We start from the raw sequence: 16,386 nt of genomic DNA, 5'->3' as shown, positions 1-16,386 counted from the left end.
TGAAGATGATCAAAGCAGGAGTTATGGAGGAGGCAGAGATGGATAAATGGAAATTAAAGAGATGAGAGAAGGGAAGAGATGAGCACAATAAAAGAGCAGAATTGATTTGTCAGATGTAACCGCCGCATACAGCCATGACTTTATATTGTACAGGCGTACTATTCCAAAGTATACTGCAAATTATGCAATAATACAGGAAGTTATGAGAAGAAGTAAAGGTAGGACATGGCAATAATAGGTGTGGTTCAAGAAGGACCTGAAAAGAACAGAATAATGCCCTCACATGGCATTGTGTTTTCAAAAACAATTTAAAGCTTGATTCTGATTTGGCAGGCCTGACTTGCCCAAAAGAAGAAAGTTCCATCTTTGGTAAGAAGGCAACTCGTAGAATCAGCAGACCAGGACACCTCTGCATGACATTTTCAGGGCGTACTACACCTAATAGCTAATATATCTAGATTATAAGTATAATTTTTACAATTTAATGCCTTTGAAGTGCAGCACAATGTTAAACTGATTTCAACACTTATTTACAGTAAAGTCACGAAATGAAAAAACTTAAGAATGAGTGTAATTTGTTCTTGTCTCTTACAATTATTTCATAGCTGAACAGCAGGTTTGTAGAAGTGCAAACAAGTTAAGATAAAAGCATGGCCTACTTGTGTGAGGAATATGACTGTTCAGGATGATATGGCTACATCCCCCCAGCCACTCATTTTACATTTACTGATTATGTGAGAAATTGTGAGCAGTCTTGAAGAGCATGGAAACCCACATCATGCACTAAACTCAAGGCTCTGTGTGTAACAATTCAGAACTACAGAGCACCAGCATCTCAGATCAAAACAAACGCCTTCCTCGTCCCTTCACCTTCATTTACAACCAGGAAGTTTTGTGTAATAGAAACAACAACAAATTAAAAAAAAAAAATCACAACTACTAGCCCACAATGGCATCTTAAAAACTAAAAAATGACCAAAGTGAGCTGTTGTTAACCCAAGTAAATTTAGGGTCACTTCACCTGTCTCTCCTTCTCTCCGCTTGTATCTGTTCCACTCCGTGTGTGTCTGTTTCCACGGTTGGTCGAACCCGTGGACGGTCCAGGTCCGGAGCAGACCTGTGTGTGGAAACGGACACACAAAGACCGGAGCGGAACAGACATGAGGGGAGAAGGAGTAGCAGACGAGAGCCTCAAAACAGCAGTAGAGACGCTCACACTGAGCTGAAATGAAACAACATAAATTACATGTTGTTTGCACAGAAATTAGGTAAATAACATAAACAAAATGTTTGTTTCTAAATTTTTTGACTGTTGGGGCACTGGCTGAATGCTGGACTGCACTTTTGTTGTGCCAGTGTAGTTTGGGAAGTTATTATCAGTCTGTTTAACACGGGGAGGGCCAACAGCTTCACATGCACTGATGTGCACCAACATGCATGCATGGCCGGACCAGCTGCTAAAACATAGAACAGAAGAGCTGGGATTACAACATGCACAGGGGGAGGGTGACTTCATTCTACTGATGCCATTACGCCATTATACCTTTACATAGCAGAGAGTTGCAGCTGCCACATCAACGCTACCTTTAAGTTGAAAATCTTGCATATTGCACCTTTAACTGACTGACTACATGTCTGCTACAAAGGCCACTGGTAATAAAGATACAAACATTCAAAGATCAAGAAGCACAAAATTATTCTCAATTCTTGGAAACCGACCATGTTTTACCAACAACTATTTAGCATGGATTAGCTGTTGAATGCTACCATTTTTATTAATCATAGAGATCATCATTATTGTTCATATCTAAAGTAAACCAAGTCCTACTGATGTTCTTGCATTTCTGGGTTTTCAGTTATTTGGTGCCGTACAAACCCGTTCTTTGATAATCAAACAAATACATATTATGTGGTTTTCATTGAAGTCAAACTACTAATTGCGCAACTAAAATAATAAAGTTCAATGCGTTTTTAAGCAACACTAATAAACAGGTTCATGTCTCTATAGATTCTTTTTAAAGTCACCATTTTGCACAGCAGTGGTGTTTCTCCTTCACTGGACTGAATCCTTTAAAGAATGTCAAGAAATGCAGGGGAGAGAGTCGATGAGAAGTAGTCAGGTGGTCAAGAGCGTGTCTCAAAGCCTGCAGTCACGGGTGTTCGGTTTGCATCCTCCACAGTGACCCTGCACTACTTGCTCTTAACACTACTCTAACAGATTAAAAGCAAGTTGAGTTCAGGTACTGAACTGACTCATACGCTACCTCTTCCATCGCCTCCTCTCTCACGCTTCTCCTTCTGCTCCTTGACTGTATCAGAGCATTTCATTAGACAAATGCAATAAACCAGAAGGCCTGCTGGATTGCTGGATTATCATTGAGGAAGCAGTTTCTCGGATAAGGGAGAAGAGAGAAAATTAATAAAGAAAGTTTTTCTTAAAAGTTATTGAATCCTTTTTTTTTTTCTAATGGTATGTGGCTTGTCCTCAGACAAATCACTGGGAAATGAAGTTAAAAGCCACAGCCAGAGAGAAAACAAATTAAAAGGAAACTACAAAATTAAAAAAGTTCTTGAAAAGTGCAAGGGAGGAGTAGGTCTGTGCTCTTGGCACTGCAGTGATTAAAACATGAAGCATTGGCTTAGACACAAGAATCACATCAACTCCGAGGGCAGAAAGAGGCACACGATTCAAACCAAAGTTGGTGTTTTTTCCCACTGTGTCGTGTTACATACCGTATGGGCGTGCCAAGATGTGAAGTGCATGGGAAACTGCTGTGTGCAAATTTGTAAGGGAAAATTACAGTCAAAGACAAATGCTCAGTTAAGGTTCTTAAAGATTCCTGAGGATTGCACTGTTATAGATCCTATCATGCATCTACTGTATCATATATTTGGATATTTTGGGATTTTCAAAAACAAATAGAAGTCTTTGTAAAAGTGTGAATGAGAGTATTTAAGGTACCTTATTGTCACCTGCTGTAGACTAAATGTCCAAAAAATCACATTCATTTACAGCTAAACTCTCAAATTGGTTTTGAGGGAAACACATTTTCTCCTGTATTACATTTATTTGTGATGTATTAGAAATATGTTTCCAATCAACATTTATTTGATTGTTTTACTTTTGCTCCTTTTCAACCAACCAGTCCTATATTAGATGGAGCGTAACTCGTCACCCTGAAAATCAAGGGGGTGCTTTAAACATGTTGTCAAAGGGACATATTTTAAAAACAAAGTAGTTTTGGTGGCGGAACTTAAAGCTTCGAACAAGTAGCTAATTCTGTAAAAGGGTCATTTTTAATGCAAAGCAGGATATCTTTGTAAAACTAACCAAGCACTTTTAATGTACAATCCTAACCAAACAGCAAGTAAAAACCAAACATAAACTGAAGACAAACAGTCCCACACTGGATGTGAACCTCAGTCCCCTGAGTCAAAGTCCTGTTGCAGACTTTTGCCTCCAAACTCCAAATGTGGACTTTGTGGTTCTTTCAAACTAGAAGTGTTTCTCACTCTGTCAAAGTCATATCTTCTGGGCAGAAAACATGTTACTTTCAAAATGTAAATGGGAATGGAGTTTAGCTGTATGGAAACGTAATTTTTGCGAGACAGGGTTGAAAATGAGGCTGTCATATCATCCAAGGGCATAGAACTCTTGCAGCACTTGTAAAAATTACACAAGCTGGTAGACTTGCTGTATAACAGAGAGTTAAGCTGTCCATATCCACCCACACCTTCTGCTGGCCTTGGCTATAAAGTCCTGGAGGAGAGGAATACTGGTTTACACTTCAATAAAAGACCTTTTTCATCAACTCTGCTGCTCTGACTACATCTGTCTCACTGCAATCCAACCATCAAGGTCAGGCATCTGTATGTGTGTGAGTATGTGTGAATGAATTTCTGTGCAGTAAGATGGCAAGATTGACCTCAGTGCAATCAAAATAAAGGAACATAAAATCTAGTATAAATTTGTACCACAACTTTGAATACTTATTTCTCATAACTGTATCAGAGTGTCCAAAGTACACTGAGGAAAATATGTGTTATACTTTACCAAAAAAAACCCCCACTGTCATTATGTGGTAAAGGTTTCACTAGTATTATTTCACTGTTAAACGCATTCATACCTACTTCCTGGATGGATCATTTTTCTCAGATCAACGAGCAGCTTGACTGGAGGACTTGGGGGTTAAATCTGCTCAAGGGCACTGTGATGACTTTAAGTTGTTTTCCCTCCTCACAGTTTCGCAGTGATGGGAAACAAGAGACCATTAAGCCAAATCTAAATCTCTCACGTCTTATTTAATTATCCAAAATGGCTGTTAATGTTTTATTTACCTTAAACACTACTGTTTTTGTTCTTCCTGTCTGTTTGGTCATCATTCCAAATATACTTTCACAGGAATTTGTTGGATTTAACAAAGCGTCGATTTGACAACGGCAACAACTTGGTTTATTTTCACATCGCGTAATATGAGTGACTGAGCGGCCAAGTCAGGGTTACTGGATTCTCTGCCTCCAACACAAACACACACACACACACACAAATGTGCATACATGTATGCCTGTTGTGTGTTTTGTGCTTCCACCTGACACTATTTCATCCTGATCAATGCCTTTGTCCTACAGATCCTAAGCTTGAAAGATGTGGCCTGTTGCCATGGTTATCTCTATTTGAAACCAGAGGGATTAACCTCCAGGGGGAAGGCTTGGGCAAACGCAAGAGACCGAAGATAGAGACGAGGCGAGAGAGAGGGGGGCAAAACAAGAGGGGAAAAAGTGAGAGAAAAACAAGTACGGGTGAGAAATATAATGATTGAGCCAGATAAAACCAAACTGACAATAACAAACACAGGCAAAGAGATATAGATAGATTTAAAAAAAATTCTCTGCTCTTTCAGAAATTTTCAGAAACCGTGTTGTTTTTTCTGCACCCCGTGGAGTATCAATCAACAATCAAACTGGAGGGCTTGTTTTGATTTAGTAAAAATAACTCGACATAACACAGGTAACATACAAAATTAAACTTTATTGAAGTGTATTTCTTCTTTGGAATTAGATTTTGGCAAAAACACCAAAAGACTCTTTTGCCCTTTTTTTTCTTTTTTTGTGAATACATAAATAAATCCACAAATCATGTTTTGGAGTCAAACCCATTCAAGGAGCCATTTAAGGAGCCACCGTTTTGAAAATTACAATAACAAAAGCCTAATAATTGGCAAATTACAAATTCATACAATCTTATCATGACATGTCCTCTGGCCAGACTAAAAAATATATTTAAAAAATCTGTTTCCATCCTTTAATATTTTAGTGTCCTTCAATTGTAGAATACAGTTTTTCTTGGTCAGCTCCTGCACAGACACTACAGACAAATGACAAACTCTCTACAGTGTTTTCAGGCAGTGGAGGTTAGTTTCCTGCACTACTATTATGCTCTTACAATGACTTAAAAAATCTCATATTCTGTGAAAAACCTTTAGACTTGTTCTTTTTGTCACTGCCTGACAAAAATAGAATCACAAGTTTTACAATTATGTCCAAATGATCCATCTTTTAGGATGATGTTTAGCTAAAATTATACTATAATTGGCTTTTAGACATCAAATCTCCGACTAAACAGAGTTGCTGCCATCTTGAATTACATCATCTGAACGCTGTGTGCTGATTGGCTGAAAGGGCGTACTGGATTTTGCTTTTGAATTGCTCTTGTGTTTAACGTTTTCTGCTGAAGTATATGTTTGTTTGTTTGTTTTTTAAAATTTCAAATTAACTTTTCTTATACCTAAACGTAGCTAAACAGATACAGAATAGAGAATGAAAAAAGAGATAATAGATGTGATTTTGTGCAAATAAAAAACAGAAAAATGTCAAAATAGAAAATTTTAAGTAACAGTAGTTATTACTACTTCTACTAATATTTCTTTAGTATAAAGTTATCCCTTCACACTATACAACCACAATACTACAATACAGAAACCTATTACATTGCCAACTGCATTCCCTTCTTACATTTTGGTTTGGTTTGGCTCAGCTTGGTTTGCTTTGGCCGTGCAGAAACCACAACATACCTCAAAACTAAATATTGGGATTTTCTCATTGAGATGTTGCTTTTTCATTGTCTGCCGTTATGCTTTGTTATGAAAAGCAACAAGAGCCACTGCCATTACACTCTCAGAACAAACAGTTGAGCAAACAACCCCTTTTCTCAAGCCCAAGTGTGTGAGTTTGAACCGAGCCCTCTGGTTTGAAGATCAGTCTCCGCTACAGACGACACATTCAAAGCACATGTAGCAACATGTAGGGGAATTAATTTAATCTGCTGGCACCAAATGAAAGCATTTCAACTGAACCAGTTTTGCATCAGGAGGTGGCTTTTTGAAGATACAACTTCTTTGCAGTATGCAGGCCCTGTGAAGATGTGCTTGTGGTGTGTGCTGCTGTGGTGCGCAGATGAGAGAGCAGAGATTTTCTCGCCATCTTTAGATGTCGGTACGAGGGCACAGTGGGGCCGGCTGACAGCTTGTTGGACCAAGGTTATTTACTTTTAGAAAGGGAAAAGAAGTCTGAGTCAGCAACTACTAAAGGGCAGTCACTCATGCACACTTTCACACGCATGCACAGACATGGACATGCAACAATTTCATCTGTCGTAATACACGCACACACACTTCAACACACAGACCACCAAGAGTTTAAATAGTCTCATCACCGGGACACCATTGAGAAAACAGCAGCCTAATTACCATCATATCCTCTACCAAGGACGCCACATGACAGCGCACTCACATTCATCTATTCATTTCACCTGTACAAGCCACATCCTCCCCTCTTACAAAGCCATTAGGCTCTAACAAGGGTTCTTAAACCCTCCCAGTCCAAATTGAGCAGGTTTAGTGTCCTCCGGAGACGGAGCCTCATTAAAAATTCGTCATAGGAGCAGCCGCCACCAACTGGTCTGTATTCTATTTAGGCTCTCAGCAGTGCCATAAGCCCGAATCGTAGTAATATAGGATCTGATAACCAAGAACCCACCACTAACCAGCACACCAATTAGCAATGACCTTATCCCCGACACACACACAGTACAAACACATAGACACGCTACGAAAATAGATGCAGCAATTACATGTGATTTATTGTGAAATCATGCACAGAGGCAGAGACCTCAGCACCTCTATACTTAACATTCATTGGGGCAGCCAGGAATTTTTATCTACTTACTAAACCATGGCTGCTAATGTCCAGTTTGTCCTCTCCAGCCAGAATGTGAATATCCCTGAAAGGAATATCTAGAATTTCCAAATTGTTTTCATCGTAGCTGAAGGCAAGCCTGCAAAATTAAACAGACACCTAACAGAGCTGATTGCATGCTGTCTATTACATCTGCAATCAACTGACGATAAACTGACGATAAATATATCAGTTTGAGTAATCACCATTGTTTGTGCTTTTCCGTCCAAGTTGCACTTCTTGTTTTACTCGAGGTATTCGTTGTGTTATTGCATTGAAGAGCGTGAATTACTATAAAAACAAAGACTTAAAGGGGGCATTTAGAGTGTCATAATATCGCAGACTTTCAGGAAAATAATTGCAGATGCTTATGGGTGCTGCATTGAATTTTCTTTCTTTTTTTTTAAATCCCCCAATTATTTGAAATAAATGTCTCAACAACTATCAATTTGTTCACAACTGGCCACCCCAGCAAACTCAACCCAAGAGTGACCATTTCATACCATCAGAAAACACTGGATCTGCATCAGATTGATACAATAAGAAGTCTGCAAGAACCTCAAAATTTCATGCAGGTAACTCCATCAACTGTTGGTGTCAAAGTGCAACTGTCTACCATCAGAAAGACATTGCACAAATTTCACTTGCATGGGCGACGTGCTGGGAAAAGGCTTTTGTCTCAAAAAAGAACATTAAAGCAAAATCACAGCTTTCAAGTGAACATATAAGAAAAGACCAACCCTTTTGGAATTATATGCTCTGCACAGACAAATCAAAGATTGAGTTGTTTGGCCACAGTAACAGTAGAGGTATCTGACTCAGACCAAAGTCAGTTTTTCAGGAGAACCTCAAACCAACTGTGAAACATGGAGGTGGAATGTTAGGGTTTGCGGCTACTTTGCTGCCTCAGCGACTGAGCAGCTTGCAGTCACTATTTCAACTACGAATTACATGTTTTACATTTGCATAACATCAAACAGCACTTGCATATCATGTGAGGCCATTTGTTCAATAGTTGAAGCTGTACCAGAAGCGGACCTTTAAACAGGATCATGAGCCCAAGCAGATGAACAAATCCACAGAGGAAGGGTTATGTACGGACTAAGCACATATTTGAATCCCACTGAAACGTTGTGGGGAGATTTGAAATGGACAGTGTAAGAAAGGAAACCCTCAAACATCTGCAACTGAGAGAATTTTGCATGGAGAAGCAGTCAAAAATTTGATAAAGCCAATGTCAGAGACTTGTGGACAATTATGCAAGACGCCTACAAGAAGTTATTTCCCCTAAAGGGGGTAACACTAGCTTCTGAGGCCAAGTGTGTACTTAGATATTTTCCATTGAAGAATATTACATTTATTACTATTTTTGCTGAATAAATGATTGAAAAGGTTTATTTTCCCTGTGGTGCTCAAGTATACCAGCTTCATCTGCAGACACTGTTTTAAAGAGGATCAAATGTTTGCTTGTCCAAATATATGAAAAAAATGCACAAGTTAGTTTGTTACTGACTAAAAGCTTCATTTTCATCTTAAAGGAAGGAAAATGTCTGGAGTGTGCATGGGGCTGAAAAGAAAAAAATGGAGGGGAGGCAGTTTCATGGAATTGAGAAATGAATTGTTCATCAAGACAAATGATACAAATAAACAGCTGTAGTCAACATGCCAGATGGATGGTGGCTTTATCGCACATCACAGCCTGCTTCAGAAAGACTAGAACACCAAATCTAATGGTTTCTAAATGTGAATTGTCACTTTAACTTGAAAGGTTCAAATGGCAGAAAAAATGTATCGTCTCACCCTTTCGTCAGTTGGAAACCAACCAGCCGTGAAGAATATCCAATATGCCTGTCTTTTAACCTGTTCTTTCCTCTGTTCATCTATGCAACATAATAGGTCCGTTTTTGTCAAATGACTTCAAAATTGTTTCAAAAGACTGAAATGATGACATGAAAATAAAATAACAGCTGATAAGGCTGATGTTTAAGTAGGTCTACTTTATTAACACAAAATAAATAGTTCCTCCTTAGAGCATATTCTTGCTATGAAATAGTTAAGAAACATATGCAAGAATATTCTTTTTGACACATAATTATCTGTTATGAAATCAGAAACTGCTCTGGCCTGGTGCTGGACTTGCAGCACAGTACTATAAAACTTTAATCTACATTAATTTCATATGCATAAGACAAAGCATGATATGGTTTCATCTACTGTCCTTGCTATTGGCAAGAAAACAGATATATTAGCATGTAAAAGCTGATACATCTATAATTCTTTGTGAAACAATGTAAGCACAGTCTGATCCAGAAACGGTCAAAACGTAGTCATTGCTGCCACACTCTTCAGGCATCCAAGTGATAGAATTTTCTTTGCATTGCTATTAGCATTGAAAAACAACGACCTGGATACACAATCCACAAACTTGTTGTTACAAGGACACATTTGTTGAAGTAACTATGAGATATTTTAAGCCCCCTAACTTGGTTTCTGTGTAACAGGACCCAGCGCTGAGGTAATTAACACAAAACATTTCTTACACTGGTGCCATTATTTTCCCTGGAACCACAGATCTTTCACCTGAGTAAATGTTACAAGGAGCAGCAGGCTTTGCAGGTGTCTAACTCAACAATCATCACTATTCCGTGTGAACCCCTGTCTAAATCAACAAAGACAACTGACCCAAAGGAACTCAGGGAAGAGACTTTTCAAGAGGAGGAGGCGGAATGGAGATGTGTGATTGAAAGAAAGAAATAAATAAAAGAAAGACTGGCAGAGGCAGACTGAAAGGCACAGCAAGAGAAAAGGCTTCATTGGTTTTCAGTGGGCATGTGCAGACTCAGACGTACTAAAAGGTTACAGCATTTGATTTGTGATATTCTAAAGGCTCTCTCTCTCTGTCTGGAGGAGCAGTTTGGCTACTGCTGTCCACAAAGTTTGATCGATGGCTGAATTATGCCATCGGATTGTGAATCTAGCCGACTCTGCTGTCTGCCCAATGATAAACAACAAACATGCCTGGCCACCAATAACAATGAGCGATGTGCGGACTGAACAGCCAATCAGAAAATAGACGTAATAGTGTCCCCATAAAATAGGGACATTTCAGTCAGCCGCTCTCGCTATCATTAATATACTTCACTGATATGTATTCCTCAGACTGCGTGGAATAAGGTTCTAAATGCAGCGCCACCCTTTTTTTCTTCCTCAAGCCCTCCTTTTCTTTCAGCCTCTTATTTCCTTCCTGTACTTCCTTCTTCTCCTTGATCACTCTGCATTCCTCCCTCTCAGAGTTCAGGCTGCCCACTCCATATTCACTCCATCTCTCTCCATCCTCCCTTGCTACAGTTTGGGCTTCCCACTCCCTCCCTCCATCAATCTCTGTGCACCCTCCCTCGCTCCACAGCCCACTCAAAGGCTAATTCCACAGAGGCAGAGAATGTGAGGATAGGCATTTTATAGTGTTTTCCAGTTATCTCCATCCTTATAGAGCTGTTCTCAACCCAGCTCCATCAAACCGAGCACCACCCCCACTCTCCAGCTGCCTACTCCATTCCTCCTCTGTTCATGGTAATATTTCCCTCATCCCTCTTTGTTTTTCCATTCTCTCGGGGGTAATGCTGGGGTGATGCTGAATCTGAAGGGTTTAATTCTTAAATGAGGCATTCACCAGTTGAAAAACACTTTGTGCTAACAAAATGATGCTTGAAATAATCTTGAGATGTATTATCCCATTTTCTTCTAAAATAAAATCCTTTTAAATGTTATTGTTACAGCCGGTTGCTTTGTATTGTTAAAATATGAAGCTATGAAGAAGTAACAGTTTTACTCACTACTGAGGAGGCCCTTGGGAGAAATCAAACACATTTTCTTTGACATAGTCACTACTTACGTATGTGTTTCATTTGTTATAATTAATGATAACTTTGAGCACATGCAATAATATTCAACTTTGATTAGTGTGTTGACCGTACAGTATGCGCTCCTGAGAATATATTTATTACCTCATGTCATGACAGCATGGACCGTATGCCAGTTTGACTGTATGGCGTAAAAATTCTATTTTCAGCACTCAACTTATAGAGATCCTTTATGTAGCAACTCTATTACAGTGCATGTCTTCATAAATCACCCGAAATCTCTTACAGCAGAAACTTTTCAACACCTTTCTCTATAAAAGAATCTCAAAAATCCAGCTTTAGAACTCTTGGGATGTTTTTCTGTCAGAGAACAGCCATCACCACTTAACTACCACGTCGTTTTTCTCTTTACTGTATTTCTGCTATCAGCCATGATGCAGGAAACTGCAGAATTCACAGTGCGTTAATTGCTGTTGCCCACAGAGATTACTGCACATTATAGCTAGAAAAAGATATAGAGCAAAAACTCAGTGACTTAAATTAACAACCAGGGACCTTCATATTAAAAAAAAGTCTGTTTTGCTAATCTCTGTCACACCTGATGCAAAGATTCAAATGGTGCTGAACCCTTGACAGCATTTGCACATATACTGATCAGCCATGGGGATTTCATTGGCAGCAATCAAACAGTCAGTTCTTGAAAGTTGATATGTGGGAGAGAAGTGGGAAGGTGTAAGGATCTAAGGGACTCTGAGAAAGGGCTAAACTGTCATGACGACTGAGTAAGGGTATCTCAAAAATGACAGATCTTGTGGGGTGTTCCCAGTATGCAGTTGTATATACGATGGATGAACCAAAGGGTTGTAGGTGCAGGTGGGGAGCAAAGGCCTATGTGGACCGGTCCCACAGAAGAGCTACTGCTGCACAGATGTTGAAAACCTTAAGGCTGACTGTGATTGTAAGGTGGCATGGCAGTTTGCTGTGTATCTGGCTGTCTAGCTGTAGAAACCATCACCAAAAGCACCTACAGTAGGATGTGTACCTGGGGACGAGATGGCAGCAGGATGGGGGGAAGGTAAGCTGGTGAAGGCAGTGTGACTTTGGGTTCTGGCTTTCATGTGAACGCCACTTTCTCATGTACTAAGTATCTAAACATCGTTGCAGACCATGTACACACCATCATGACAATGGTTCTATCTGATGGCTGTGGCTTCTTTAACCAAGATAATGTGCAATGTCACACTGGAAAAAATTGCTCAGGAAGGGTTTGAGGAACATGCTGAGGACAAAGATGGTCAAATCTCAATCTGACTGAGCATCTGAGGGACGTGATGGAAAAACAACCTCACAACCTACAGGCCTGAAAGGATCGTGCTAACATCTTGGAGCCTGATACCACAGGACACGTTTAGAAGTCTTGTGAGGTGGTTTTAATATTGTGGCTTAATTTCAGCAGGTTTAGGGTAGACCCTTTCTAAGAAGCATGCTTCAGTGCACCGTATCGTAACAGTATTCACAACCTGTGAGACTCCTCTACTGGAGTTTGTCAGTGTGACGTCTCTTTGTTTGTCAGTCTCTTTTTTTTCCCTTGTCGGCTCTGGCATCTCAGAAAAGGCTGGACTCTTACTTCAAGTACTGAAATGATCCTTTTTAATGAACACATTGCATAAAGTATTAATGAGTCAGGACCCTTTGGATGGATGGCTTTTGGCTACATATCACTTAAGCTACAGTATGCTGCTCTCAGCAAGATACAAGTTCTTCAACACTACAAGAAGTGCTATAGACAGAAGAATCATTTGCCAGGAGCAGAAATTGAACATGTGTTTTTTAAAAATATATACAGTATATATACAATTTTGCATTATGTAACTGGGATATCATTGCTATGCCAGATGATGGCAAACGACCAGATAGGAAATGACAAAGATTTGTAGCCAAAAAATCCAGATGAAAGTCTTTTTTCCCCTCTTTGTGTGTTCCTTAAAGTACTTTTGACTATTTATTAAGATTTCCGTAGCAATTATAAAACTGCACCACTTACTGTGGTGCATATGCGGTCACTGTTGATGGTATAATACACAAGTTAGTAAAGCAGTAAAATAAAGAAACTGTGAAGTGCCACCAGAAATTATCATGATTACTGTAATGATGAGAAATATTTTTTCATTAGCAATGCAACACAGGCGCATTAATCACACAAACACCTATATTCATCTTCATTTTCTTCCCCATCTCCCTGCCTCTCACACTCTCTCTTCCTGCCGTTCCATCCATCTCTTCCTTTTTCTCAGTTATCCATTTAACTACTCCATCTCTCTCCCTTCCCTCCCATCACCCTGCACACACACTAACATAAGAGGACACACAAGTACACATGCAAGCGGCACAGGACTGGTAATGCAGGGTTAATATGCTTGGAGAGCAGCTGATGGTTGTGCACATTCAGGCCAGATTACATTTAATTCGATTGGGTTTCACTGACTAGGATCCCTCCCACTCCTCTCTTCCCTTCTGTCCTTCTTCTACCCATTGTCCTCTTCCTTGCTTCTGTTGGCCCAGAGGTGTTCAGGCCTCACAAAAAAAGACACAGGTTCGCACAGAGGAGTACAGCGCGTGCAGACAAATACATTCAGCTTTTATTTTAGTACTATGAATAAACATGCACGCACGTCCTTGTCCACTCCACTGTCCTCCACGTTTAAACCAAATATGATTCATTATCTGTATTGTGCAATGTCACCTCTGCCTTGAAACAGACACAAGGATGGAGCACACTGGAAAGACAAGAACATTGTAATTACTCAAATGTCTAATGTAAGTTTTTAAAAATAGACTTTTTCGCTATTTTTAAAAATGGGTGCATGCTTGACTACTGTAAAACAATACCGCTGAAAAGAAGAAGCTGTCTGCGGCCGGGGCAGTTGGATAACACAAATTTGATCATGCTGCATAGAATTATTAAGCAGAAATGTAATACTTTTTATTGTGGTACACTAATCTGACATAGTATTTGGTGTGATGGATGTCCTGCGTAGCAAAAGGAGCAAGTTCCTTCTAAAGAAAGAGGGCGTTTCATTACAAATTCATATGCAAAACATTTGTGAATTCTGCTGCAAAATAAATTTAATAAATATGTGTATTTTAAGAAGTTCCTGTCTGGGACTTGAGCACATTATTCTATCACTATGCAAAACACAATCTCATGGGAATCCCTGCCAATGTTAGAGAGCTAGGGTTAGTGTCTTTAACTTTCTTAGTGGAAGCTAGTTAGTATAGCCTGTTAGCTTCCACTTTCTGCAGGGAATACAAATGTGACAGCATGAGGGCTGTGAATTGCCAACAACTGACAGCCAGGGATGTGTGGTTTTGTTTAAGGGGAAAAGAACATCTTGTATCAACATTCGTAAGCTCTGCAGTATGACATTCAGAGACGCACCACTGAAGTTGATGGCATGTGTTCTTGCAACACCAGCTGCTTCCACCAACATGTCCAAAAACTGATTTATATTCTGAAAAAATTCCCCCCAAAAATATCACGATTAGCTGCAGAATAATGACAATTTATATCTCCTTACACTAAAAGAGAGAGAATCCTAATTCCACTTTGGCTTTAACTTGATTCAACTGCCCAGATACAAGCTTGTTGACAGCATGGCGGTGGTGGAGCTTAGTGATATATCTACACTGTCATGGCTGTCTATTGTTCTAATCCAATGCACATAGTTTATTACGATAAGAGCAATCCGAGATCGGCAATTTAAGATTTCACAACAGGCTGTAAAACAAAAGAAACATCACCGCAGCGCCATTACTGCAGGTCTTCTCATTTACAAATGAAACTTGTTTTCCTGTCACAGAGTTTGCTTTAGAAAGCAGAGCGCCACCACATTCCACATTATAGATGCTGGCTCATGAAAGGATGGAGGTGTATTATATCTGGCTGACAAAGGCAGGAAGAGGAGACAAGACAGCCAAAAAAAAACATGAAGAAACAAAAAGGAAAGAAATACATTTTTGAACAAATGGGTGAATGAAGGAGAAAAATAAAGGCAGAGGAGAAAGAAAAAAGAAGGGAACATGATCTCCCGAAAGAAATAAACGAGAGAGTGATAGACAAGGAAAAAGGAGAACGAGAAAGAGAGAAATGTTCATGTCTTCCTGTGTATGTGTTTTTGTCTGCGCTCATCTTTATTTTATATCTCAGTCGGCGCTGTTGCCCTCCTCTTCCCATCACTAACCTCAGCTGTCAGACACACACACACACTCACACACACACACACACACACACACACACACGCACAAAATACAGGCATACAGAGGCAGTGCACAGACACACATACATGCACACAGTCAAGAAAGCGTGCACACACTGTTTATATCAGTAAACAAAGTCCAGGGAACATCCAGCTTCTGGCTTTTGCCAGACATGCAAGCAGAAGACAAGGGAGAGAGAATGAAAGCAAGAAAGAAAGAAAGAAAGAAAGAAAGAAAGAAAGAAAGAAAGATGTAGCCTATTTTACACATCACATCCAGACCACAGATGACAACATGCATACAATAGATGAAAGAAAGAAAGAAAGAAAGAAAGAAAGAAAACAAGATGTAGCTTAATTTAAGTGTTTACATCACTTCCAAATGAGACATGACAACATGCATACAACAAATTAAAGATCCAGCCCTTTTCTCTTTCTACCCTTCACGCTGTCCTCACTCAACCCTGTAACTAATGACTCTGAAGGAGGCAGTGCAGCACCTGCTGTAGACAAATACACTCACACATAAACACATAGAGAGAGAGTGAAGGTGAGGAAAAACAGAAGAGGAGAAAATCATGGGGAGATTGCAGGTGGGGGGTCAGACAAACTAGGCCTCAAAAAAAAAAAAAAAAAGAAAGAAAGAGGGGAAAGTACAAAATAAAAGAGAGACCAGAGAAGTGGAAAGACAGGAGGTGCCAAGGACAAAGTGGAGGAGAGAAGAAGAAAGGGAGGGAAGAAGGGAGGGAGGTGTGAAGTGTCACTGCCAGTGGTAGCATCTCTCTAATTAGCATAGTGACCTTGGTCCTGTGTAACTGTTATTGTACACACACACACACACACACACACACACACACACACACACACACACACACACACACACAGCTGAGTCTGTGTTTTGTGTGTTTGTTTTTACAAGACTCTGTACTTCTAAAACATGGGGACACAAGCAAGTCCAGCCCCAACCCACATAAGAATCTTAGAAAATAGAAGGAAAAAAAATCAGAAAAGGACACATTCACACACACACACACACA

General features: G+C 39.7%; 1 protein-coding gene across 4 annotated transcripts in view; it reads right to left on the bottom strand.

The window, feature by feature from the left end:
• Positions 1-16,386, bottom strand: part of LOC103370884 (RNA-binding motif, single-stranded-interacting protein 3-like) — a 132,257-nt gene that overhangs the window by 53,496 nt on the left and 62,375 nt on the right. For 2 of the 4 annotated variants that reach the window (XM_008300066.1, XM_008300065.1), the window contains one exon: positions 1,022-1,117. The exons of the other annotated variants lie outside the window; for them this stretch is intronic. In XM_008300066.1, coding sequence (XP_008298288.1) covers positions 1,022-1,117 — 96 coding nt within the window. The remainder of the gene's footprint in view (positions 1-1,021; positions 1,118-16,386) is intronic. 4 annotated transcript variants of the gene reach the window in all.

Source organism: Stegastes partitus, unplaced genomic scaffold (assembly GCF_000690725.1).
Source record: "Stegastes partitus isolate 25-593 unplaced genomic scaffold, Stegastes_partitus-1.0.2 Scaffold1495, whole genome shotgun sequence".
In the NCBI taxonomy this organism is placed as follows: domain Eukaryota; kingdom Metazoa; phylum Chordata; class Actinopteri; family Pomacentridae; genus Stegastes; species Stegastes partitus.
This window is presented reverse-complemented; position numbering and strand designations above follow the sequence as displayed.